The sequence below is a fragment of the Taudactylus pleione genome, unplaced genomic scaffold, assembly GCF_031769625.1.
Source record: "Taudactylus pleione unplaced genomic scaffold, aTauple2 ptg000178l, whole genome shotgun sequence".
In the NCBI taxonomy this organism is placed as follows: domain Eukaryota; kingdom Metazoa; phylum Chordata; class Amphibia; order Anura; family Myobatrachidae; genus Taudactylus; species Taudactylus pleione.
Window position 1 is genome coordinate 627,243 of NW_028284580.1, and position 27,898 is coordinate 655,140.

Genomic DNA, 27,898 nt, shown 5'->3' on the forward strand with positions numbered 1-27,898 from the left:
GGGGGCAACTCAGGTAAAATAGAGCCAGTTTGTACAGGGGCCTCCAAATTGCCTCTTTTTCCTGCCAGTACAGGTATGGACTGTCTGCCATGCCTACTTGGATGCTGTCACCGATGTAATCCTCCACCATTCTGTCAATGGTGACAGTATCATATGCAGTGACAGTAGACATGTCAGAAATTGTTGCCAGGTCCTTCAGTCCGGACCAGATGTCCAAACTTGGTCCTGCCTGTCCTGCATCACCGCCAGCGGGTTGCTTAGGATACCTAAGTTTTTTCCTGGCAGCCCCAGTTGCAGGAGAAAATGAAGAAGGAGCTGTTGACGTGTCACGTTCCGCTTCAGCTGACAGTGTGTTCACCAGCAGGTCTTTGCACCTCTGCAGGCTTGTGTCGGCCGGAAAGAGAGACACCACATAGGCTTTAAACCTAGGATCGAGCACGGTGGCCAAAATGTAGTGGTCTGATTTCAACAGATTGACCACCCTGGAATCCTGGCAAAGCGAATGAAGGGCTTCATCCACAAGTCCCACATGCCGAGCGGAATCGCTCCGTCTTAGCTCCTCCTTCACTTTCTCCAGCTGCTTCTGCAAAAGCCTGATGAGGGGAATGACCTGACTCAAGCTGGCAGTGTCTGAACTGACTTCACGTGTGGCAAGTTCGAAGGGCTGGAGAACCTTGCACAACACGGAAATCATTCTCCACTGCGCTTGAGTCAGATGCATACCCCCTCCTTTGCCTATGTCATAGGTGGATGTATAGGCTTGTATGGCCTTTTGCTGCTCCTCCATCCTCTGAAGCATATAGAGGGTTGAGTTCCACCGTGTCACAACCTCTTGCTTCAGGTGATGGCGGGGCAGGTTCAAGAGTGTTTGCTGGCGCTCCAGTCTTCGGCACGCAGTCGCTGAATGGCGAAAGTGGCCAGAAATTTTTCGGGCCACCCAAAGCGTCTCCTGCACGCCCCTGTCGCTTTTCAGAAAATTCTGCACCACCAAGTTTATTGTGTGAGCAAAACATGGGACGTGCTGGAATTTGCCCAGATGTAATGCCCGCACAATATTGGTGGCGTTGTCAGATATCACAAATCCCCAGGAGAGTCTAAGTGGGGTAAGCCACTGGGCGATGATTTCCCTCAGTTTCTCTAAGAGGTTGTCGGCGGTGTGCCTCTTACTGAAACTGGTGATACACAGCGTAGCCTGCCTTGTAACGAGCTGGCGTTTCTGAGATGCTGCTACTGGTGACGCTGCTGCTGTTGCTGCGTAAGGTGATACATCTACCCAGTGGGCTGTCACAGTCATATAGTCCTTAGTCTGCCCTGTTCCACTTGTCCACATGTCCGTGGTTAAGTGGACATTGTGTACAACGGCATTTTTCAGGACACTGAGGACACTTTTTCTGACGTTTCTGTACAGTCTCGGTATCGCCTGCCTAGTGAAGTGGAATCTAGACGGGATTTGGAACCGGGGACACACTACCTCCATCAATTGTCTAAATCCCACTGCACTAATGGCGGATACCGGACGCACGTCTAACACCAACATAGCAGTCAAGGCCTCAGTTATACGTTTTGCTTCAGGATGACTGCTGTCGTACTTCATCCTCCTCGCTAAGGACTGTTGGAGGGTCAATTGTTTAGTAAAAGTAGTGGTGTTCCTACTTCCTCTCTGGGATGATGAACGACTCCCAGCAGCAGCAACAGCAGCAGCGGCAGCAGTAGGCGTAGCAATGCAGGATCCTCCAGAGGAATCCCGGATAGGAGAGTCAGTCATGCCAGTGACATGGCCTGCAGGACTACTTCCGATCCTGACTAAGGAGGAAATTGACGAGGAGGGAGTTGACGGTGTGGTTTGCAGGCGCTTGGATACAACAGGACAACGGGATTTAGGTGTCCCTGGACTGCTTACGGTCTTAGCCAAAGTTTCTGAACTTGACAGTAACTTTTTATGAACGCGCTGCAGGTGCCGTATAAGGGAGGATGTTCCTAGGTGGTTGACGTCCCTACCCCTACTTATTTCACCTTTACATATGGTACATATGGCAAGACAGTTGTTGTCCGGATTTGGATAGAAATATTGCCAGACCAAAGAGGTGGAATGTTTGGTCTTCTGCCCAGGCATGACCGTGATGGGCTTTTTCATCCCACGGACAACAACTGTCTCCCCCGGAGCCTGATTTAAACAAACCACATCACCATCAGAATCCTCCTCGCCAACTTCATCCTCAGCGCCAGCTACACCAGTATCCTCATCCTGTTGTACTTCAACAGTGACATCTTCAATTTGCATATCAGCAAGTGGACTGTGGGTGCTCCTTTCAGCACTTGCAGGGGGCATGCAAATGGTGGAAAGAGCCACCTCTTCCCGTCCAGTGCTGGGAAGGTCAGGCATCGCAACCACCACCACACTTGGACTCTCCTTGGGGATTTGTGATATCTTCTTAGAAAGCACAGTTCTTCGCTGTGCTTTTGCCAGCTTAACTCTTTTGATTTTATTAGTGGGAGGAGGGCTTCCATCGTCATGTGAAGCTGAACCACTAGTCATGAACATACTAGGGATCGACCTTAGCCGTTCCTTGCCACTCCGTGTCGTAAATGGCATATTGGCAAGTTTACGTTTCTCTTCAGCTGATTTAAATGTCTTTTTCAAGGTCATTTTCCTGAACTTTGCCATTTGGGATTGTATGTGCCCTCTACTATGACATTGGGCATCGGCCTTGGCAGACGACGTTGGTGGCATGTTATCGTCTATGTCATGACTAGTGGCAGCAGCTTCAGCACTAGGAGGAAGTGGTTCTTGATCTTTCTCTATTTTATTTTTATCGGAGAAAGTTTGGTCCTCCATTTATGTTATATCGATTTGATATATACGTGCGGCTAAACACAGAAAATAATTTTTTTTTTGGTTTGGACTGGAGTGTACTTTGTGGGTTACAGCACCCTTTAACGGTCAAGCCAGCCGGCCCTTTACTTATGACACAGGCGCACTCTTGGCACTACTTTGTTGATGCACGTGCGGCTACTGCGCACACAATTCACAAACACAGAAAATAATTTTTTTTTGGTTTGGCCTGGAGTGTACTTTCGGGGGTTACAGCACCCTTTAACGGTCAAGCCAGCCGGCCCTTTACTTATGACACAGGCGCACTCTTGGCACTACTTTGTTGATGCACGTGCGGCTACTGCGCACACAATTCACAAACACAGAAAATAATTTTTTTTTGGTTTGGACTGGAGTGTACTTTCGGGGGTTACAGCACCCTTTAACGGTCAAGCCAGCCGGCCCTTTACTTATGACACAGGCGCACGCTTGGCACTACTTTGTTGATGCACGTGTGGCTACTGCGCACACAATTCACAAACACAGAAAATAATTTTTTTTTTGGTTTGGACTGGAGTGTACTTTCGGGGGTTACAGCACCCTTAACGGTCAAGCCAGCCGGCCCTTTACTTATGACACAGGCGCACGCTTGGCACTACTTTGTTGATGCACGTGCGGCTACTGCGCACACAATTCACAAACACAGAAAATAATTTTTTTTTTGGTTTGGACTGGAGTGTACTTTCGGGGGTTACAGCACCCTTAACGGTCAAGCCAGCCGGCCCTTTACTTATGACACAGGCGCACGCTTGGCACTACTTTGTTGATGCACGTGTGGCTACTGCGCACACAATTCACAAACACAGAAAATAATTTTTTTTTTGGTTTGGACTGGAGTGTACTTTCGGGGGTTACAGCACCCTTAACGGTCAAGCCAGCCGGCCCTTTACTTATGACACAGGCACACGCTTGGCACTACTTTGTTGATGCACGTGCGGCTACTGCGCACACAATTCACAAACACAGAAAATAATTTTTTTTTTGGTTTGGACTGGAGTGTACTTTCGGGGGTTACAGCACCCTTAACGGTCAAGCCAGCCGGCCCTTTACTTATGACACAGGCGCACGCTTGGCACTACTTTGTTGATGCACGTGTGGCTACTGCGCACACAATTCACAAACACAGAAAATAATTTTTTTTTTGGTTTGGACTGGAGTGTACTTTCGGGGGTTACAGCACCCTTAACGGTCAAGCCAGCCGGCCCTTTACTTATGACACAGGCGCACGCTTGGCACTACTTTGTTGATGCACGTGCGGCTACTGCGCACACAATTCACAAACACAGAAAATAATTTTTTTTTGGTTTGGACTGGAGTGTACTTTGGGGGTTACAGCACCCTTTAACGGTCAAGCCAGCCGGCCCTTTACTTATGACACAGGCGCACGCTTGGCACTACTTTGTTGATGCACGTGCGGCTACTGCGCACACAATTCACAAACACAGAAAATAATTTTTTTTTTGGTTTGGACTGGAGTGTACTTTCGGGGGTTACAGCACCCTTAACGGTCAAGCCAGCCGGCCCTTTACTTATGACACAGGCGCACGCTTGGCACTACTTTGTTGATGCACGTGCGGCTACTGCGCACACAATTCACAAACACAGAAAATAATTTTTTTTTTGGTTTGGACTGGAGTGTACTTTCGGGGGTTACAGCACCCTTAACGGTCAAGCCAGCCGGCCCTTTACTTATGACACAGGCGCACGCTTGGCACTACTTTGTTGATGCACGTGCGGCTACTGCGCACACAATTCACAAACACAGAAAATAATTTTTTTTTTGGTTTGGACTGGAGTGTACTTTCGGGGGTTACAGCACCCTTAACGGTCAAGCCAGCCGGCCCTTTACTTATGACACAGGCGCACTCTTGGCACTACTTTGTTGATGCACGTGCGGCTACTGCGCACACAATTCACAAACACAGAAAATAATTTTTTTTTGGTTAGGACTGGAGTGTACTTTCGGGGGTTACAGCACCCTTTAACGGTCAAGCCAGCCGGCCCTTTACTTATGACACAGGCGCACGCTTGGCACTACTTTGTTGATGCACGTGCGGCTACTGCGCACACAATTCACAAACACAGAAAATAATTTTTTTTTTGGTTTGGACTGGAGTGTACTTTCGGGGGTTACAGCACCCTTAACGGTCAAGCCAGCCGGCCCTTTACTTATGACACAGGCGCACGCTTGGCACTACTTTGTTGATGCACGTGCGGCTACTGCGCACACAATTCACAAACACAGAAAATAATTTTTTTTTTGGTTTGGACTGGAGTGTACTTTGGGGGTTACAGCACCCTTTAACGGTCAAGCCAGCCGGCCCTTTACTTATGACACAGGCGCACGCTTGGCACTACTTTGTTGATGCACGTGCGACTACTGCGCACACAATTCACAAACACAGAAAATAATATTTTTTTTGGTTTGGACTGGAGTGTACTTTCGGGGGTTACAGCACCCTTAACGGTCAAGCCAGCCGGCCCTTTACTTATGACACAGGCGCACGCTTGGCACTACTTTGTTGATGCACGTGCGGCTACTGCGCACACAATTCACAAACACAGAAAATAATTTTTTTTTTGGTTTGGACTGGAGTGTACTTTCGGGGGTTACAGCACCCTTAACGGTCAAGCCAGCCGGCCCTTTACTTATGACACAGGCGCACGCTTGGCACTACTTTGTTGATGCACGTGCGGCTACTGCGCACACAATTCACAAACACAGAAAATAATTTTTTTTTTGGTTTGGACTGGAGTGTACTTTCGGGGGTTACAGCACCCTTAACGGTCAAGCCAGCCGGCCCTTTACTTATGACACAGGCGCACGCTTGGCACTACTTTGTTGATGCACGTGCGGCTACTGCGCACACAATTCACAAACACAGAAAATATATTATTTTTTTAGCACTTGGGGGGAGCACCCCTGATGGACAGAGCACCCCCTGGACAACACTACAGCACTCCTTTAGGACTGGGACACTGCACAGGACTTTGGAGTGGACACAGCCCCTATGGAGAACTGACTGCACAACACAGTCCAGCCAGCCCCTATGGACTTTGAAGTAGTGGACACAGCCCCTATTAACAACAGCAGCACAGCACAACACAGCCAGCCCCTATGGACTTTGAAGTAGTGGACAACAGCAGCACTACACTACACTACACTACACAGCCCTAACTCCCACCCTCCCTCTTCACTGTCCACAGCCGAGTGAGAAAATGGCGCCGACGTGTGTACCTTATATAGGATCCAAAACCCGCGAGACTCGGAAGGCGGGAAGATGACGTTTTGCCTCGATTTCAGATCCGAGTCAGGCGGGAAAAGTCGAGCCTGACTCGGATCGGACTCGGATCGGGGGGGCTCGGGGGGGTTCGGATTTCAGAAATCCGAACCCGCTCACCCCTAATATATATATATATATATATATATATATATATATATATATATATATATATATATATATATTATTAGATCATTTACAAAATGGATAAACTGCTAAATAATATGCACCGAGGGAGGGAGGGGGGCTTTGGAAACTTTGCTATGGGGCCCCCATAGGTCTTGCTATGCCCCTGATCCCAGTGATCATTATACAGAAGGGAGAGTATCTCAATCACCGCCACAAGTATGGAGACCAGCTTGGTTACCACCATAAAGTACAGAGATCATTCCAGAGAATGACACATATTAAATTGTGACAATACAACACAAACATCATCCTAGTTACCACCACACAGCAAAGATTGTATCCTATGATCACCATACAGCACTGACAGTATCACAGTGACTACCATAATGGACTGACAGCATTCCATTGAATGTCATACAGTACATATGAGCATCAATGTGATGCCATACAGTACATCATAATGCACATAGCACCCTAGACTTGTAGCTTGATGACCTCTGGATGAAAAGCTCATGGAACAGGACTCTGGTTATAGCCCGTGTCCCACAGACTGTGTGATGACAGCATGGGAAACCACAATGCTTGAGTGTCTGTGGACTTCCACGCTTGCTGCCCAATTCCTGTTACATGTTGGACAAAACAAATTACATACAACTATCAGTGAAGCCTATGACCAACACACCATGCTGTTTAGGTGCTCATAGTGATTCTAGTCTACAGTAGGAATCAGTATGATTTACCGCCGGACCCATGCCCGGAAATTGGAAAAGTACGAGAATGCCAAATTAAGTTGGTTTTATCACAATTGTATTTTGATTGCTGTCAATCTAAATAGTGTGTGTTTCTGTTAGTTTGATAAAGGGATCTTCATATGTGCACTGTATGTTTCGATGACTTATGTAATATTTGAAAGCAGAGGAGCCAATTAAATGATGAGAAGGGGAGATCTTGTTGGCTGGGACCCACTCATTTAATCCCCAGAGGTAAATCCTCTAGTTGGTTGGTAACAGAGTAGACAGGACTTTCCTCTCTGTGAGGGAGTTTCCCAGCTGCTGGATTTGGGGCAGTTGTTCTCCTCCTGTCAGCAGGGCGGGATTAATGTTGGGGTGGATGGAGCTACAGATCCAGGCCTCCACATAAAAATAGGCCTATCATCAAGGCAGCATAGTGATGACCAGTTGCATCAAATAGTTGCCCATAAATCGTAACTATTAAAATGGTATTGCTATAGTTTTCACAGAATTCTGCAATTTTTCTATTTTTATGTACTTAGGGAGAAAGTGGGATTGAGGCCCTGATTCAGAACCGCTCGTAAGCAGCCGCTCGTTCGCTCCGAGCGAAGTTCGCACATCTGCACATGCGTATGGGTCGTAATGCGCATGCGCCAACCAGTCAGTGCAGTCGGAAATCGTGCGCTCGCAAAACAGCGAGGGCCTGCTAATTTGAGTGACAGAATGAGGCGTTTGTGGGTGGTAACAGGGGAAGGTGCTTGAAAACGGGGAGTGGAGATCCGAACGCAGGCGTGCCAAACAGTCAAAACGGGCGTTTAATGGGTGTGCATAATTAACAAATCAGCGTCATTGACCACGTCACTTGGTTGTCTTTTAGCCTGAACTGCTCACAGTGATTGCGGGAAGTAAAACCTACCACAAGCACTGCGAGCAGTTCAGACGCCTTTCGATGTACTCAATTAATCTAATAAATAGTGGAGATGACGTATGATGCGAACGGCCAGTTGGCATCTTTACAAAATATTCGCTCGCTCAGACATAGAGGCGTCAATAGACAGCAAAGAGCGAGCGCTAAATTTGAATAGCCGGCCCCTTTTTCTGAATGACCGTTCGCAAATAGCGTCCGGCTCTGAATCAGGCCCTGAGACTGTAGGGTATGGCCACACCCACATGGCTCCAGCCACACCCACACAGCACTGGTCACAGATTCTCTCCTTTTCAATATAGGCCATTGAACATTTACAACCCCAGGCCCATGTAGACCTTAATGCATCCCTGCCTGTCAGCCATGGTTAGGAGAAGCAAAGCTGTTTCGGCTGCTCATTCTTCAAAGGGGCTGGGCAAGTGGTGGAAATTCAGCTGGGGTGCCTGGAGGGGGCAGAGACATTTACAGTACACAATAAGTGCAGACTGTGTTATGCAGCCTAATTGAATGGCTACACACAGGGGATTTACAACACTGGGCAGCATAAAAATATGATTTACACCATATACAAAATAAAAACACAAAGCAGTCCACTGGGAAATACTGGTGAAGCTATGGCCAATCCTTTCATGCCCTCAGCAGAGAGTGTACAGGGGCCTAACCCCAGTAGTGTAGTTACTACCTCAGCAGTTAAGGTGGGTACACACCTGAAAGATATATCTGCAGATCGAGTGATCTGCAGATATATCTTTAGATATTAGTCATTCATACACACTGAACGGCCATCATCTATATGGCAGCCACAGATCCCGCTGTCAGGGGTTGGGGTCGCCTCCCTCCCCGTGGCTGTCACTGTGTGTGTACGGGCGTTAAACAGACATATAGTCTGTAAAACACTGCCGACGGCCAGCAGATATATTGGCCGATCAATTGAACGTTTGCTGGCCCCAGTGTAGGTACCCTCTTTAGCAGTGAGCGCCCAAGGAGCTGGCCCCAGTGTAGGTATCCCCTTTAGCAGTCAGTGCCCAGTGGCCCAAATGCAGTATAGGTACCCCCTCAGTAGTGAGTGCCCAGGTGTCTGACCCCACTATAGGTACCCCCTCAGCAGTGAGTGCCCATAGGGCTGCCCCCAGTTGCACTAACAAGAGTCGCAACTTATGCACACGTGTGTTTGCAGGCACTATAGGAGTTGGATACCCAGGAGTAGAGGGAACCCAACTCCAGAGGTGCCTCAAAGTTTGACCAAGTCCTCTAAGGGCAGAGATGGGAACACATACATCGCTAGCTTATACCCAACCATACTTCCAGTCTGCCTGCCTATATACCCTGGCGTACTTCCAGGGGCCTGCAATGCAATGCTATGAAAGATGCTGCAGCCCCCACAGACAACCAGGTGGGTAAACAACCTGCAGCAGCCCCCAGGTGCATGCACACCCCAGAAATTCCACGGGGACACTCATCCAGCGGCAGGAAATGCTTGGTGTCCTCTGCTGACTAACTCATGCCCAATGATGAATGAGAAGATGGTCTTCGGGGGTATGCAGGCAGGGGAGGGGGAGTGTTAGGTGACATCTTCTGCAGCAACCGGGAAGGGCAGCAGCAGCCACCAATCCCTGCATCTACAGAATAGAACCACAGGCAGACTGTGTGTGTGTGTGTGTGTGTGTGTGTGTGTGTGTGTGTGTGTGTGTGTGTGTGTGTGTGTGTGTGTGTGTGTGTGTGTGTGTGTGTGTGTGTGTGTGTGACCCTGGCTTTGAGACACTGCCTGTGCCGCTCACCTCACAGGGAGGGTGAGTAGTGGATCAGGAAGGGGTGGGCTGATCTGCGAAGCACAGCCATAGGTGGCTGGTCCCTGGGGAGAGGTCCACCACCATGAACAAATCAGGTTGGCTTCAGCCATTAATATGCCAGGGCCGACTCCCGTTGGGTAGGTCTGGTCACATATTTAAAAAAAAAGGAGGAAAAATTACATTGTTTTCAGCGGCCCCAAAATAGCCACCGGGAAAACCTCCCCTGGGGGTATATTTACTAAAGTGCTTGTTAGAAGTTGAGTTGTTGAGTTGTTGACCATAGCAACCAATCAGAGAAGGTGCCAGATAAATGATAAGTAGAATCTGATTGATTGCTATGGGCAACAACTCTACTTCTAAAAACCGGCACTTTAGTAAATATACCCTTAGGGTCTGATCCTGAGGAAGATGATGGTGATAAGCACCTGCTTATGATTGGCTATTTGCATATGGACGCCTGTCATTGATAGTATATTAAAAATTAGAGTAGCTGCTATTTTATATGAAGTTGTGGCCATCTATTCACATTACTTGATATTTGCATTTGCATTCGGACTGCAGCAGGATAGAAAATGCTAATTTGGTTTTTAAAAGGAAGACAACTCGTGTGCATTTAATTGAACTTGTACTTATTTTTGTATTCGTACCAGTATTTAATTGTATTCTACATGGTAAATGCGACCTTCGTATTTAGAGCAGCGAACATTTAGCATTTTCACGGACCCTTTTCACTATGATGCTGGACCAACATTATGCTGTACAAATATAACATGCATTATTCTTTCAAGGACATAGAACAACATACTTTTCCATAGCACATGTCCCCTGGACATAATTACAGTATAATACTATAGTAGTTTAATGCCTTACTTTCAGTAACTGTTCATCCAGAAAAGACAGATCCTGAGGTTAGCATATAAAAAGGTATTTTGGTGCTGTGCATTTGGCATCATTACAAGATCTATGTATGAACTCTCATACAGAGGTACTTTACACATACAGTCAGGTCCATAAATATTGGGACATTGACAGAATTTTCATATTTTGGCCTCTATTCACCAGCACAATGGCTTTGAAATGAAACAAACAAGATGTGCTTTAACTGCAGACTTTCAGATTTAATTTGAGGGTAATTACATCCAAATCAGGTGAACGGTGTAGGAATTACAACGGTTTCTATATGTGCCTCCCACTTTTTAAGGGGCCAAAAGTAATGGGACTATCAACTCAAAAGCTATTTCATGGACAGGTGTGGGCTATTCCCTCATTATTTCATTATCAATTAAGCAGGTAAAGGGTCTGGAGTTGATTATAGGTGTGACATACGCATTTGGAATCAGTTGCTGTTGACTCTCAATATGAGATCCAAAGAGCTGTCACTATCAGTGAAGCAAGCCATCATTAGGCTGAAAAATCAAAACAAACCCATCAGAGAGATAGCAAAAACATTAGGTGTGGCCAAATCAACTGTTTGGAACATTCTTAAAAAGAAAGAACGCACCGGAGAGCTCAGCAACACCAAAAGACCCGGAAGACCACGGAAAACAACTGTGGTGGATGATAGAAGAATTATTTCCCTGGTGAAGAAAAACCCTTCACAACAGTTGGCCAAATCAAGAACTCTCTCCAGGAGGTAGGTGTATATGTGTCAAAGTCAACAATCAAGAGAAGACCTCACAAGAGTGAATATAGAGGGTTCACCACAAGATGTAAACCATTGGTGAGCCACAAAAACAGGAAGACCAGATTAGATTTTGCCAAACAACATCTAAAAAAAGCCATTACAGGTCTGGAACAATGGCCCTGATTCAGAGCCGTTCTGACCGATGTTCGCACATCTGTGCATGCGTACGGATTTTAATACGCATGCGCGAACCAGTCAGTGCGGCCGAAAATCGTTTGTTCGCTATATAGCGAATGCCTGCTATTTTGAGTGACAGAAGGAGGCGTATGTGGGTGGTAACAGGGGAAGGTGCTTGAAAACGGGAGTGTGGAATTCGAACGCAGGCGTGCTTAAAGGTCAAAACGGGCGTTTTAAGGGAGTGCATAATTAATACAGCAGCGTCATTGACCACGTCACTTGGGTTTTTTTTACTCAGAACTGCTCGCAAAATAGCGATTGAAAAAACCAGCCACAAGAATAGCGAGCAGTTCATATGCTGTTCGATGTACTCGATTAATCTAATAAATAGCGGACATGACGTATGGTGCGAGCGGCAAGGGGGCGTATTTTTCAAAATTACAACCGCAAGTTTTGCTCGCTCATTCAGACTTAGAGGTGTGAACAGACCGCAATTAGCGAACGGTTCATTTGAATAGCCACCCCTTGTTTTAGAACGAACGAACGCAAATAGCGAGCGGCTCTGAATGAGGGCCAATATCCTTTGGACAGATGAGACAAAGATCAACTTGTACCAGAGTGATGGGAAGAGAAGAGTATGGAGAAGGAAAGGAACTGCTCATGATCCAAAACATACCACCTCATCACTGAATCATGGTGGTGGTAGTGTCATGGCGTGGGCATGTATGGCTGCCAAAGGAACTGGTTCCCTTGTATTTATTGATGATGTGACTGCTGACAAAAGCAGCAGAATGAATTCTGAAGTGTTTTGGGCAATATTATATTCTCATATTCAGTGAAATGCTTCAGAACTCATTGAACGGCGCTTCACAGTGCAGATGGACAATGACCCGAAGCATACTGCAACAGCAACCAAAGACTTTTTTAAGGCTAAAAAGTGGAATGTTATGCAATGGCCAAGTCAATCCCCTGACCTGAATCCGATTGAGCATGCATTTCACTTGATGAAGACAAAACTGAAGGGAAAATGCCCCAAGAACAAGCAGGAACTGAAGACATTTGCAGTAGAGGCCTGGCAGAGCATCACCAGGGATGAAACCCAGTGTCTGGTGATGTCTATGCATTCCAGGCTGTAATTGCCTGCAAAGGATTTGCAACAAAGTTTTAAAAAGTGAAAGTTAGATTTAGGATTGTTTAGTTTGTCCCATTACTTTTGGCCCCTTAAAAAGTGCGAGGCACATATAGAAACCATTGTAATTCCTACACCGTTCACCTGATTTGGATGTAATTACCCTCAAATTAAATCTGAAAGTCTGCAGTTCAAGCACATCTTGTTTGTTTCATTTCAAAGCCATTGTGGTGGTGAATAGATGCCAAAATATGAAAATTCGGTCAATGTCCCAATATTTATGCACCTGACTGTATATGTAACTTTATAGAACACAGGGCCTGATTCAGAGCCACTCGCACACTGTGTATGCAAATTGCGTAGGCAATGCATTAGCACGCCCAGTATTTCTTAGAGAGCGATCACATAGTGTATGCAGACACCCAGCCTGTTTTAAGACGCCCACTTGTGCAAGTCATGTCCAGGAAGTGTATGCAACCATCGGTACTTCGGTTAACAACGGATGCTATCGCAGCACTTGAGGTTGACCATACCCTGCCTCAAGCACTGCGAGCACTTCAGTGTAAAAACAAGCCAGGTGACGTGTACTATGATGCTGTATTATAAGTATTCACACCTCTATAACGCAGTTGAGATGCTCAGGCACGCCTGCGTTTCCACCTCCACTCCCCCGTTTTTAATGGCCAGCCCCTGTTATCACCTATAAACGGCTTCCCCTGTCACTCACTCTGCTGGGCTGTCTATGCGCAGCGAGCTAATGCATTGTGTACTTTAGCTAAGGTATGCGCATGCTCACAATGCATACACACTGCGTACCATCGGCAGCAGCGAGTATGCATCTTAGCGAGCGGGTCTGAATGAGCTGCAGAGTTCATGTGCTGAGTGAAGTTTTTATGTAGGTATGATTCTTTAAATCCCCCAATCTATGTATCTGTAATCAAGGAAACTATGGCTCTATCATGCTTAATACTTTGCTTGAATAAACCAGGATGGGTTTATATTTACACTTTTACAGATGTGCTCATAAACGGCATTGGATTTTATTTCTTCTAGTTTGTCTGTCTATGGAAAACATTGTTTTAACAATTTATCCATAGAATTAATTGCCCCTTTCAATCTCGTTTAATAATGACCCTTCTATTGTTTACTGCATTATGTAATGAAAATTTGAAAATTTTCTGGTGATCATATATCCACAGTTTATTAGATGTACAAACTCCCAAACCCACATAATATCTATAAAACATAACCTTTGCACATACAGTATTCATGCCCAGCAGCAGTAAAGTGTCCCTGGAAACTGAAAACATACAGTATGACAGCAACTAAGATTCTAGAGTAGAAATAAAGAATGCTTGAAGTACTTTGTATTTAAATAAGGTGTAATAGTTAGGTTCAAACATAGCCCAAAAGGGACATCTAGTGGTCAGATCACATATTACAGAATGCTGTCTGTATTCGCAATGGAAGCTACACTTGCAGACATTTATATATTGCTTTATAACCAGGAACAAAGGCCCTCATTCAGAGCCACTCGCTAGCGGCAGTACGCTCGTTCCGAGCGATGTTCGCACATCTGCGCATGCGTACGGTTTTTAGTACGCATGCGCGAACCAGTCAGTGCGGCTGAAAATCGTTTGTACGCAATATAGTGAGTGCCTGCTATTTTGAGTGACAGAAGGAGGCGTATGTGGGTGGTAACAGGGGAAGGTGCTTGAAAACGGGGAGTGGAGATCAGAACGCAGGCGTGCTTAAAGGTCAAAACAGGCGTTTTATGGGTGTGCATAATTAATATAACAGCGTCATTGACCACGTCACTTGGTTTTTTTTAACTCAGAACTGCTCGCAAAATAGCGGTTGAAAAAACCAACCACAAGAATAGCGAGCAGTTCATATCCTGTTCGATGTACTCGATTAATCTAATAAATAGCGGACATGACGTATGGTGCGAGCGGCCAGGGGGCGTTTTTAACAAATAAACGAGCGTATGTTTTGTTCGCTCGTTCAGACTTAGAGGTGTGAACAGACTGCAATGTGCGAACGGATCATTTGAATAGCCACCCCTTGTTTTTGAACGAACGCAAATAGCGAACGGCTCTGAATGAGGGCCAAAGTTGCTTAATCTGGAACACTATAGTAGGACAAAATCCATGTAATGGATACTTAGTTATATTTTGTACGATTTTACCATGTAGATTTTTATCATTTCCAGCTAACATTCTTCCTTTTTCTTATAGAATTTGTAGATCACATATTCATAAATTCTCCAGGGATCTAAGCAGTATTTACAGTATTCTACTACCCCTTTTTAAGCACAAGTATATACTCGTCATGGCTCTTAAAAGAGATTTTTCAGAGTTTCCCCCCTTAACTCTTCTTCCCATAGACCAGTGGTTCCCAAACTATGCACCATGGCACCCTGGGGTGACTCGGGACACTTGCAAGGGTGCCTCAGGTTGGTGGTCCAGCACCAAATCAAATTATTTATGGTCAATGTAATGTAGATATATGGACAAACAGAAGAACAAACCTGTCCACCACCACATAACCGAACCTAAGGATGACAGATAGCACAATTTACTTCACTGTACTACTTCACTCCATTTGTTTCTGAATTTCTCAATAACAAGCTTTTGGCTTAGGGGTGCCATGAAAACAATTCTGATACTCTAAGGTGCCGTGATTCAAAAAAGTTTTGGAACCACTGTCATAGGCAGATCAGCCAGGGTACTTCCTCAGGGACCCCTACAGCTAACGAGAGGAAGTTTTCTTCCAGGAACCCCTGAACAGTATTCATCAGCAGAAATGTAACAACTTTACTGCCCATGGCATTATGATGGTGATGAATGAAAGACTGTACCTGATGGAAACCATGTACCACCTTCGCCCTCATTTTACGTGCATTTCATCCTGTATCATCTTACTGTGGGTGGATGCTCCAAGCACTTGACAACTCTTGGCCAGTTCTCACTATTGTAGTGGTCCATAAGGGATACAGGAGTGAAGGAGGATACTGAAAACTATAGTGTTGCCCAGGGCTTTAGCTAGGGTAGTACGGCCGGTGCCATCGCACAGGGCACCACAGGGCAGGGGGCACTGTTTGGGCCTGTCAAATTTCTGTTTATTGTCATTCTCGCTTGTAGCTTCCTCTTATTTCATCCCCAGCATCTCCTGGCCTCTCCTATCTCTTCCCTGACCCTTTCTCATGAGGCAATTCCCCTTTTTTGGGTGCATTATGTCCCTTCAAAAAATGAGGGGGGCGCCAATGCTCTTTCTGGCACAGGGCACCAAAAAGTCTAGTTACGGCTCTGGTGTTGCCCATCTGGCCCTGTTGCACACTTATCAGTTTTCATATATAATGAATGTTGTATAATGATACAGGCAGCACCATTGCTTGTTTTAGGTATTGATGTAACTCTCTTTTGTGCTGTATAATTACATAATGCCCACTTAAGTTTAGAAATACCTGTTCATTTCCCGCTAGATATACTTTCACATCTGCAGGACTGTATCCTCGCTTCTCACAGACTCCAGTCAGCATTTCCCGTATGGTTAGGCCTGGTCTGACAGCTGTGAGCGAGGCAGTGCCATCTGGGAGATAGACACAGCAGTATTTGATTTGCTTGCTTTCTGCCTCATGTTCCATGTTACTTAGGCTGCAGCTGTCATTCTGAAAGGAAAACGACAAGGCATAAACTGCTGGTGAAATGTATAAAAAAAAATGTGAAAACAAGATGTAAGGCATGAGTAGGGGTGAGCAGATATTTTACAACTGTATTTAAACCAGATAGAGTAGCCGCTGGATAGAGTAAGCACACTATTTTGTTGTACAACGATCAGGCTGGCAGACTTCATAGACCTGTAACAGTGTGGTGCTAATGGACAATAGGATGGGGCGTGATTTCATCTAAACCAGAGGACGCTTCACATGATCTGCTCATATCCTATTATATGCCATCTAATCATGTGTGTTAACATGCCCACAATTCAGTCTCTGAAGTGTGCCCTACAACATGCATACTGCAGTATGAGCCACAGGGGCCCCATACAACTTTACTGTAGAATTTCTCCTTAAAACAAACATAACACATTAGAAATGGTTTCATCACTTCCATCGTTTCACAGACCCAGGGCCGTAGCTAGGGTAGTGCTGCCGGTGCCATCGCACAGGGCACCACAGGGCAGGGGGTTGCTGTTTGGGCCTGTCAAATTTCTGTTTATTATCATTCTCACTTGTAGCTTCCTCTTATTTCATCCCCAGCATCTCCTGGCCTCCCCTATCTCTTCCCTGACCCTTCCCCATGAAGCCATGGCCCTTTCTTGGGTGCATTATGTCCCTTCGAAAAATGAGGGGGGCGCCAATGCTCTTTCTGGCACAGGGCACCAAAAAGTCTAGTTACGGCTCTGCACAGACCAATCACATTAGCAGAAAAATCCTGCACAAGAGATGGACATTGCATTGCGTCACAAATAAATGGCATTCTTTTCTTTCCCTTACCATAGATCTATTTGTAGGGATGTCTTCCCTTACCACCGAGAGCTATCACATTTCATCTTGTATTACAATGGTGTAAGAAAGTTTCCTGACTACTTGGTACATGTGTGACATAAATCCTATTAACTGCTATCAATGTATCCTGACTGATGGCAGCAAATGCAAAAGAAAGAGGTTTTCTACAAATGTTGCAACTGCAGTAGAGTTAGAGGCATTGAGAGTAATACTGGGGCCCTAAGAGCAGTGCGCACTAGTTTGACAAAAGCCTTCATTATGCACATAGCCTAGGAGGAGTGTGATCGGGCAGGCCAAGAGTATACTAATTGTCTGCCAGTCTCTTTACTCAGTACAGTGCAGAGCCCCCTTCAATTGTCACCTTGGCACCACCCTCCTCCCAGCACACTACTAACTACCATATTTATTTATTTTATTTTTCTGTCTCAAATATTTATTTGTCCAGTTTCATGATTACTGTCTTAAAACTTATGTAGATGTTATTGCTAAAATGTAGTTTTGCAACATTAAATTTATTGGTCTTTGATGTTTCACTATTTCCACCAATCTCCAATATACAGTACCACCAACTTTCCACCAACTATTATAGACACATAGGCACAGTAACGGGGATGTAGCTAAGACTAGTAACATACTGTATACCTCTTTGCCAGAGAATGAAGAGATGGTGCTTAAGTCCAGGCTAGTTGAAGAGTTCAAAGATGCTTCAGATTTACGTCGAGATAAGAGCTCATTGCTGTTTACAGAGTCTGTAAATATAAATGTAGGAGGTTTATAGAAGGGTTATCCATTCGGATATAGTTATTTATTCTGATTAGTATATTTATTTTAGAGCAGGAATTAGGTTTGCCAGATTTGATACAGTTGGATATGACCATGCTAGTTTGTGGTTATCAAACATTTTAAGAAAGCTACAGAATGGGTACAAATCCTTCTGCATGTGCATGGGTTATGCTGGCCATATACGCTATGTGATAAGGGGATGTAGTCATGTGAATGACGGAATGCCGGCTAGGGATTTATGACAGGCGTCAAGATACCGACGCCTGTCATAATTCCGATGCCGGAATGCAGAACGACACTGGCCCTAACGATGTACGGGTGCCCGTCCTCTTAGCCGTGCGGGGGAGGAGGCTAGGTTTAGGGCACCCCAGCCGCCGGCAATTCAATCCCATTCTGTGATAAGTGCCTAGGTGGTGCCTATATCAAATCCCTAATACATAGCAGATCAGCACATTGTTCAATTTAGAGGTAATGTAGGTTTTAAACCTTAGCAGTCAAAATAATATAAAAAGGTACTCTGGCTAGTGACTTCTGACCCACAGCCGTGGACGCTGAACCATTTTAATACTATGGCCTGTTTAACAACAAGCATTTTTTTTATACATGACACTGACAGAGAGAAAACTAATAGTCATTTTTCATGTTCAACTCAGATATGCCTGAACACATTGCAATTGTTGTCACAATATGAACAAGAGATTTGTAACATTCACAAATACATAAACAAAGTCACAACATTTGTTAACTTATCCAGTAAGTTGCATTCAGGTGGGATAGACGTTTTCCCAAACCATACCAACAATTTGTCTCAGAAAGCCATGTTGTACATTCTACTTGTATTAGGATACAATGCAAGAAGTCAAACTGTGCTTTCCCTCAGCCAGTGAAATGTGTTTTATATTAGAAAAGTAAATATAATAATGTACTCCCTAGTGTAAATTATAATGGCATTACAAGTTACTAAGGAATTCTGTAACCATATAAGGACACAAAGCTGTGGGTCAATTGTTTTTGCTTTCTGTGCACCCCCATAGAGTACCCTAATTAGCTGTGATGTGCCCGGTCACACATCACACCATACTGTACATTGCTGCTATTAGTGATTTCTGAGGCTGTGCATTGTCACCTGAACCTGTGAGGTAAAAAAAACACTCTCTGCTAGACCTACAATAACATTATTTTAGACAAGAGCATAGTAACAGCAGAATATAACATTTCTACAGTGTGTAATATAGGTGTGTAAATAAAACTGCAATAATCTGACTTCTCCAATTCTCTGCTATGTGTTTACTCTTTCCACGGAAGTGGTTGTCTTAATGCAACAAGTAAGTGAACCGGTTATGTCAGTTATTGGAGACCAGTTGGAAGATAGAAAAAGCTATTTTTAAATTGTGTTCATAAAATAAAAAAAAGTTTTAAGGTTGATAGTGCTGTGTCCTAGGAAACATTATAATCTCACACAGAGATACTCATAACAGGTTTTAATAACAGCTGATCTGCATAAAATACAAGGCAGTCTCTGCAGCTGAGTGCATGTAAATGCTTTCTATACGGTGCAATTAGAGCAACAAATTGAAAATGTAGCATTACTTATGTCACCTTTGGGTGACTGATAAAAAGTTGATGCAAATGAAGGGGATGGTGCTGCCAGTAGCAACTAATCTGATGTTTCATTTCATTTTCTATATGCACTAATTGAGAAAATGATTGTATGACTGTATGAATGTTTGCTATGAGTACCACACATTTGTTCTAGGTACCAATTTTCACAATAGCCTTCTCCCCCATTCTCTAGAGTGGTATAACCTGGGTCGCCATCAGGGTGTACTGCCGGGCCCGTAGTCCTGGGGACAGAGACCACGGGGGCCCGGGTGGCAATGGTACAGATATGCACCGGCAGTCAAGGAAAAACAGCGCAGCCGGCGGCGCTGAAAGCCAATCACAGTTCGTGGACCGGCAGCCAATCAGGAATGCCCACTCCTCATTGGCTGCTGGACCATGAGCTGTGATTGGTTCGAAGCCGATGCCATATTTGAAATGCTGCCGGCACTATTTCTACCTGGCTGCCTGTGCATATCTGTACTTGCTGCCACCCGGGTCCACACTCTCTCAGGACAAGCTGAAGGTAGCCTGGTAAGTACATGGGTCTTAGGTGCACCTAGCCTTTCACTGCGCTTCCCTGCCCTGTGCCTCTCCCATACTTCAGCCAGCCTTCCCTACCTTGTGCCTCCCCCCTACTCCAGCCTTCCCTGCCCCGTGCCCCTTTCCTCCCATTAAGGTTCAGTCTTCCCTGCCCTGTGCTCCCCTCCAGGGAGGCCCTGCCTATTTTGAAACCTGGGCTCCATTTACTAACGCGTTACACTTGCAGTGATATTTTTCTTTATGGTTCCCTGTGTTATTTTTTATTGAGTATTGTATTTATTAAAACATATAACCGGTACGAGCGCTAATGAACAGGGCTGGTTCTAGACTTTGTGGAGCTCAGGGTGAAAGTTCCAAGTAGCGACCCCCCCCCCCAAAAAAAGAAAGAACATTTCTGTTCCTCTGCGCATGCTGCAAGCGCGAGCGATTCCGTAAAGGGGGTGTATCCTTGCGGAACACCCCTAATTCATCACGCTGTGGGGCATGCCCAGCACTTACAAAGGTGCTGGACTTCCCCCAAGCTGTCCCCTCGTGGCGAATGATTGCCATGTGCAGTAATGCACCTTACACAGTATCTCTTACACAGTAATGCCCTTTATAACACATTATGCCACATGCAGTAATGCCCTGTATAACATATTATGCTACACGCAGTAACGCCCTGTATAATACATTATGCCACACGCAGTAATGCCCTGTATAACACATTATGCCACACGCAGTAATGCCCTGTATAACACATTATGCCACACGCAGTAATGCCCTGTATAACACATTATGCCACACGCAGTAATGCCCTGTATAACACATTGTGCCACATGCAGTAATGCCCTGTATAACACATTATGCCACATGCAGTAATGCCCTGTATAACACATTATGCCACACAGGGCTGCCATCAGAAATTGCGGGGCCCAGTACTGACAAATTGGTAGGCCCCCCAGAGGTGGACGGAGCTGTGATGGAGCTACTTTGGGAGCAGGACATCAATTGTGTTGTGTACACCAGTTTAAATATTCTCAAAGTTTGGGCTGTGGGGGCAGTTGTTAGGAAAGGCTGGTTGGACTAGGGGGGAAAAAGGGCAGGGAAGGCCGGCTGGACTGGGCGAGGGGCAAGGCAGATAGGCTGGCTGGATTAGGGGGCACAGGAAAGGCTGGCTGGACTGGGGTAGGGCAGGTAAAACGACTAGGGAGACGCAGGGAAGGCTGGCTGGACTAGGGAGACGCAGGGAAGGCTGGCTGGACTGGGGGAGACGCAGGGAAGGCAGACTGGCTGGACTAGGGGGATGCAGGGAAGGCTGGTTGGACAAGGGGGCAGGGCAGGGAATGCAGACTGGCTGAACTAGGGAAGGGGCAGGGAAGGCAGACTGGCTGGACTAGGGGGGCACAGGGAAGGCTGGGTGGACCAGGGGGCAGGGCAGGGAATGTAGACTGGCTGGACTAGGAGGGCTCAGGGAAGGTTGGCTGGACTGTGTCAGGGCAGGGAAAATAGGCTGGCTGTACTAGGGGGACGCAAGGAAGGCTGGCTGGACTGGGCAGGTGTAGTTAAAAGGGAAGGCAGGCTGTCTGGACGGACTGGTGGGGGGGGCAGGAAATACTGGCTGGACAGGGAAAAGTTAGATTACCTTGTTTCTCTGTAATGATCACAGGCTCCGGCGCCAGCGGCATTTCCTGAGAGAAAAGTGGCCTGGGTGGCGGCGGGTGGGGAATATACGGGTGGCAGGCACTAGGAGAGAGACAGACCATCAACGCATCAGCGGCATTTGAAACATGCCTATCAGGAGCAGTATGGAGCTGGCTGAGAGCCAATCACAGCTTGCGGAACAGCAGCTAATCAGGAGCGGCCGCTCCTGATTGGCTGCTGTTCCGCGAGCTGTGATTGGCTCGCGGCTGAATCCCTATTTTAAATGCAGCTGCCGTCTTGCGCCAATGTTCCTTTTGCCTGCCGCCCGTATATTCCTCCCTGCTGCCACCCGTGTCCCTTTTCTCTCAGAAAATGCTGCTGGCGCCGGAGCATGTGATCATTACAGAGACCTCCACGCTGCTACCTGGGCCCCCTCTCTCTCCGGGCCCAGGACTGAAGTCCCGACAGTCCCCCCCTGATGGCGGCTCTGATGCCACACGCAGTAATGTCCTGTATAACACATTGTGCCACATGCAGTAATGCCCTGTATAACACATTATGCCACACGCGGTAATGCCCTGTATAACACATTATGCCACATGCAGTAATGCCCTATATAATACATTGTGCCACACACAGTAATTCCCTTTATAATACATTATCCCCAATTCAAATTACGCCACACAGTAGTCCCTTGTTCATGTTATGACACAAAGTGGTGCCCTTTTTACACAATGCCCAAATTAGTGCCCCTTATACACAAGGCCCGCAGTAGTAGTGCCCCTAATACAATGCCCACAGTAGTAGTGCCCCTAATACAATGCCCACAGTAGTAGTGCCCCTTATACAATGCCCACAGCAGTTGTGCCCCTTACACAATGGCCCCGGTAGTGGTACTCCCCATGCAGTACTCTCATTAGTAGTGCCCGCAGTGGTAATGCCCCCATTGGTAATGCCCCCATTGGTAATGCCCACAGTGTTAATGCCCCCATTGGTAATGTCCCCTATAGTAGTGCCCCCATTGGTAATGCCCACAATAGTAGTGACCACAGTAGGAATGTCCCTATAGTAGTGCCGCTAATAGTAATGCCCCCTAGAGTAGTACCTCCAGTAGTAATGCCCACTATAGCCGTTCTGTCCAACAGCGGCTCCACCACGGATCTATGGGAGAGACATCATGACGTCATGACGTCCCTCCCATAGTGCTCTCTGCGGGAGCCGGAGCTCAGGAGTGAGCGCCGGCTTTCGGCTGCTGCTGCAGGGAGGGAGCCGGATGCCCACTGATAACAAAAATCAGTGGGCATCCGGCAAATGGAGCCTCCCTGCGGTGGCTAGCGGGTGGGGTTCAGAGACCGGCGCTTTTTTTTTTCGTTTTTTGTGGGATTTTTTCTTTCTTTTACCTTTAGGGGACTCAGTGGCGCCCTCTAGGGGCAGGCGCTCCGGGCGATGGCCCTGTTAACCCGCCCCTAGAACTGCCACTGCTAGTGAACAAAGTCCTTCTCGGCGCTATTTCCTATCCAGATAACGCAGACAATTTTTTTTTCATATAAGTTGTCCTGCACATGCGCATCAGAGGATGTCCTTGCTAGCTCCCCTTGTGTGCCCCTGCCGCAGCCCCCCTTCAGTGCCTCTGCCCCCTCTCCACTGTGTGCCTCTGCCCCAGCCCCCCTTGTGTGCCTCTGCCTCCTCTCCACTGTGTGCCTCTGCCCCAGCCCTCCTTGTGTGCCTCTGCCTCCTCTCCACTGTGTGCCTCTGCCCCAGCCCCCCTTGTGTTATGATGCCGGAGCTGTCTGTCGGGACCTCAGCGCTTATGCGCTTTTTGTAACTGAGGCCAGTGGCTGGAGAATTGATTTAACATATATGAACGGTAAGTTAGCTTTACTGCTCATTACTAAATAAAGGTATCGATCTCATGTCATGGGTGATGCGCTACTAAATAGCACTATTCTAACCAATATCATTCCATACTTTTTAATGAATTTCTATAACTGTTAAATTTCCTCACTAACGCATTTGAACAACTCAAACTCGTTAGTAAATGGAGCCAAAGTCAGATATCGCTTTAGTTACAATGAATGGTCATAATGCAGATTTTGTGGCTGCTAAGACCCAGAATGACCATTGGGCAGTTCATATCTGTCAGTTTGTCAGCAACTGCCGTCTTCTTCTTATACAATGAATACTTCTATAGCTCATAACAAAACTATCCCCATATTCATTATTAGGAAATGTTGATGGTACTGTATGCCTATGTGCTATTGTGTCATTAGCAGTTGTTGCTGTAACTCTCATTAGTGTTAGTTTTGCTGACAGTAATAAAAAAAAATGGCCACAGATATATATCTACATGTCTAAATTGATTACTTGTTGCCAAAGACAGAAGAGTAGATATTAGTTTGTTACTGCAGAATACTTCTGGTAATTGTTTTTATATGAATTATCATGTGTGTGTTTTAGCTAGTATAAAATGGTCACACAGGCAGATGCTGTTGTTGGACAATGGCCCTCATTCAGACCCGCTCGCAAGTGCTATGAGCTCGCAAGCGGGTCGATGGTGGGGCATTGCGTACGCGCCGCGCACATGGGCAAGCCCTGGAGCAAGTGAGAAATTCACTCGCTCCAGGGCTTGCTACAAATGGGGCGGCTGTCGATGTTGATCGACAGCTCGCCCCGTTTTGTAGGTGGGGAGGGGGGGTGGCTGGACAAACAGAGGCGTTCCTGAAGGAATGCCTGCTGTTTGTGGGCGGCCCTACTGACATCACTCGTGATGTCAGTAGTGAGCTTCCTGCTCTATTAGAGCAGGAAGCTCACTGGGGCTTGCAGCAGACGAGACCCTACCACAAGGGTCTCGTCACAAGCCCGTTGGTCGCGACCATCGCGACCATCATCTGGCCGCTCGCAAAAGCTGTGGGTGGTCACCCACAGCTTAGCGAGCGGCCAGGAGGCCGGCTAAAAAATAAAAACGGCCGCACTCTTTCAGAGCGAGCACTCGCTTTTTGCAAGCGGCTCTGAATGAGGTCCAATGTGAGCTGTTACTTAAAAAGGATCTTCACCCATTTTTATATTCAAGAATCATAGCCCAAATAACATAATATGCAAACTATTACCATTGCAGTTCTTTTCTAAATCAAAATAAGTATATATTTATTATTGATTCTAACCTATTTACTTGTAAGATGCAGATTTTAGGTATTTCTATATAACTATGAATTATAGAATATGGTTGGTCATCTGTGTTCTCACTTTATCTTTCATCCCTAATTCTAACATCAGCAATATAACCACTATTAGTTTTTGAGTTTGTTGCAACAATATTGCAGATTTTTGCAAAACATTCAACCATTAGTGGTGCAGAGAAGCTGTTGTCCCCTAGATTGTAAGCTCCTAGGAGCAGGGTCCTCCTCCCTCCTGTTATCAGAGCCCTCTTCTCTAGCACTTCTATGACAGCCTTCATCTTCCCAGCTGTATTGTGTACTGAGAATTTTGGTGCTAATTGTTACCTATATAATCAGTATATACACACACATCAACATGATATGATAGTACAGTAAGGAAGCCCTTATGTCAAATATATCATGGGTTTTAACAAGGTGCAGGAGGGAGACATTACTAAAACACGAGGATATGCACTGAAACTGGAGGGAGGTAGATTCAAAGGAAATTCGAGGAAAAATTACTTCACAGAAAGGGTAATAAGTAAGTGGAATAGCCTCCCATCAGAGGTGATAGAGGCTAAGACAGTAGAACAATTTAAACATGCTTGGGATAGGCATAAGAATATCCATACAAAGAACTGAGGATCACATAGGGTTGAGGTTACCAAAAGGTAAAAAAGGGCAGGCTAGATGGGCCAAGTGGTTCTTGTCTGCTGTCAAATTCTATGTTTCTATGTTCGTATATCATCTTATATGCTATGCTTTTTACCCAATGAGAGATGTTAGTTTTCAAAATATCTCCTTTAAAATACAATTAGATAAACAAATTTCACCTGTGATGTTTTCTTTCCTATCCTTCTTCTTGAAAGATCTCCTGTTGTGTTTGGGGCCATCCATTAAGTTGTCCATTCCAGTTGCCTCAACATCAATGGGCAGGGACTTCCCCAGTCTCAGCTTCTTTTTCTTAAGAGAGGTGTATTTAATTACAGTATAGCCAAGAACTACATTGCTGAGTATTTTTTTCCTAGTGTACATTGGAAGTATCGGATTTCCAATCAAAACATTATTTTCAACGTTGTAATCAAAGTTATATTGTCTAAAAAGAGTGAACAAATAACTGAGGATTTATTGCTTATTTATTATTTATTAATGAGATATATGAATCGCCCTGTGTGACAAAGTAATTAAACCGAATAATGGATATGAATCACAAAATTTGTAGGGGTGCGGTACATACCCATGTGTGAAAATGCAAATAAATGTCTGCAGCACACATAACAGAGAGCTTGTTCACAATAGCATGTATTCCAAATTTTGGAACAAATGAAAAGCTGGTTTATGAATTTAGAAGGAACTATTGATGGTGGAAACAGTATAAATGACTTATTAAAATCCATCTATCTACTATTTTAGGACCCACCCCCAATTAATTACAACTTTTGCAAGTATATCCCAAAACATTACTCATGGGATGGGACACTCAGGGCTAATGTTGGCCCTATCTAGGCGGTAACATAATGTCACTCATCCTGTTTTTGTATGCCACTGTGGTCCCCTTCATTCCCCCATGTGGAACCTCCGACTCCCCCTCTGACTTCATGCGAAACAACTACCAGCTGTCAGTATTATGTTGGGAGTGTTGCTCTTAGCTATGTTGTCACAATCCCACTGTCAGAAGCAGAGTATGCCATCCCCTGCCTACAAAAGCAATATGCAGCATGGTGGGCTCCACCTCTGGGGGAGAACACATTCATTCAAAGTGGGGAAAGTGCACCACTTCAAAAAAGGTTGGGGGTGCCATGCAGGACACCCTGTATTAAAGTGATAGGACATTTTTACATGTCACTTGTGTGTTTGGTGGTTTTTATGTTTTTATTATATCGTTCAAAATGTGCCTATAAAGGCAAAATTCCTGGGAATATTGACTCCTGTTCTTCACCATCTTCATGTGGATATTCTGACTGACAGTGGAGAGTTCTGAAACCTTTTCAATCTGATAAACAGCAACTACAGCCCATAATCATTGCTCCAACTGTGTTGCATTCAATACGTGGGAAGTGTTACATTACAAATACAATATTAAATAAACACAAATTTGGTGTTTATACTCTAATAGGGCTAAGAACTTTCATGGCACTATACATAGATAATATTGTTTAGACTTCCAACCATATCCACCTACTGAAAGTGGCCTACCCCAGGTGATATCGGTTAAATGGATGTAATAATGTAGTAGATAAAATTGCAACAATACTTTTGACATGGCTCCCTGCTTACCCTCACTGCTCCAGAGCTAACGGCAGAGCAGCTGGAGCCAGTAGGATCGGAGGTAAGATTTGGCAAAGGGCGTCCTTCCACCTCTGATAACATGCATTCTTGATATAGAGGGGACTTCACAAAGCGAGCATAGCTGTCAAACTTCATCAAGTTGTATATCTATTGGGATAAAATTATAGAGTGAACATTCATACAATTTTATTAAAACATATTGTTAGCACATTTTGTTTGTATTTCACACAGACAAATTTTATTCAAATACCAAAAACGCGGTTCTAACAGCATTTCTAATCTCTACAGCCCCCCTGATAGGCTTTCCAAGCCAAAGCCCCAAGTCTCTAACCATCTCATGACACTGACTAAATACATCCTCATCTAACCTAGACTTGACCTTCCAATTTGATGTCCATGTCTAGCACATACATCTACCTTCCAACTTATCCATGTCTAGCACATACATCTGTTGTTAGAGGCAGAATTTCTAGAGAGCAAAGATAGATGCTTTAAACTTTTTAAATGAGCAAAGAGTTAAGTTTATCAAGTTCACTTCTCATCACGGTGTAGTAATGTAAACTACCGTATACACATAAAGTAACACCGAACCCCAAAACGGAAATATTTATATAAGAACCATGACATTAATGAGTTAATATAAATAGTTTCAGCCTAACATTCCACTGCAAAAGCTGAAAATAATGTCTGCAGAACTGCTATGATAGCCCTACCTGAGTTTGAATCTACCAACAGTGT

The 27,898-nt window shown here is 45.4% G+C and overlaps 1 protein-coding gene across 1 annotated transcript in view; it reads right to left on the bottom strand.

Moving 5' to 3' along the window:
• RGS14 (regulator of G protein signaling 14) overlaps window positions 1-27,898 on the bottom strand; it is a 100,757-nt gene that overhangs the window by 30,253 nt on the left and 42,606 nt on the right. The window contains exons 7-10 of the mRNA XM_088475818.1: window positions 27,149-27,307; window positions 25,705-25,834; window positions 17,811-17,917; window positions 16,125-16,328 (exon numbers count right to left, since the gene is read on the bottom strand). Of these exons, the coding sequence (XP_088331944.1) occupies window positions 16,125-16,328; window positions 17,811-17,917; window positions 25,705-25,834; window positions 27,149-27,307 (600 nt within the window). The remainder of the gene's footprint in view (window positions 1-16,124; window positions 16,329-17,810; window positions 17,918-25,704; window positions 25,835-27,148; window positions 27,308-27,898) is intronic.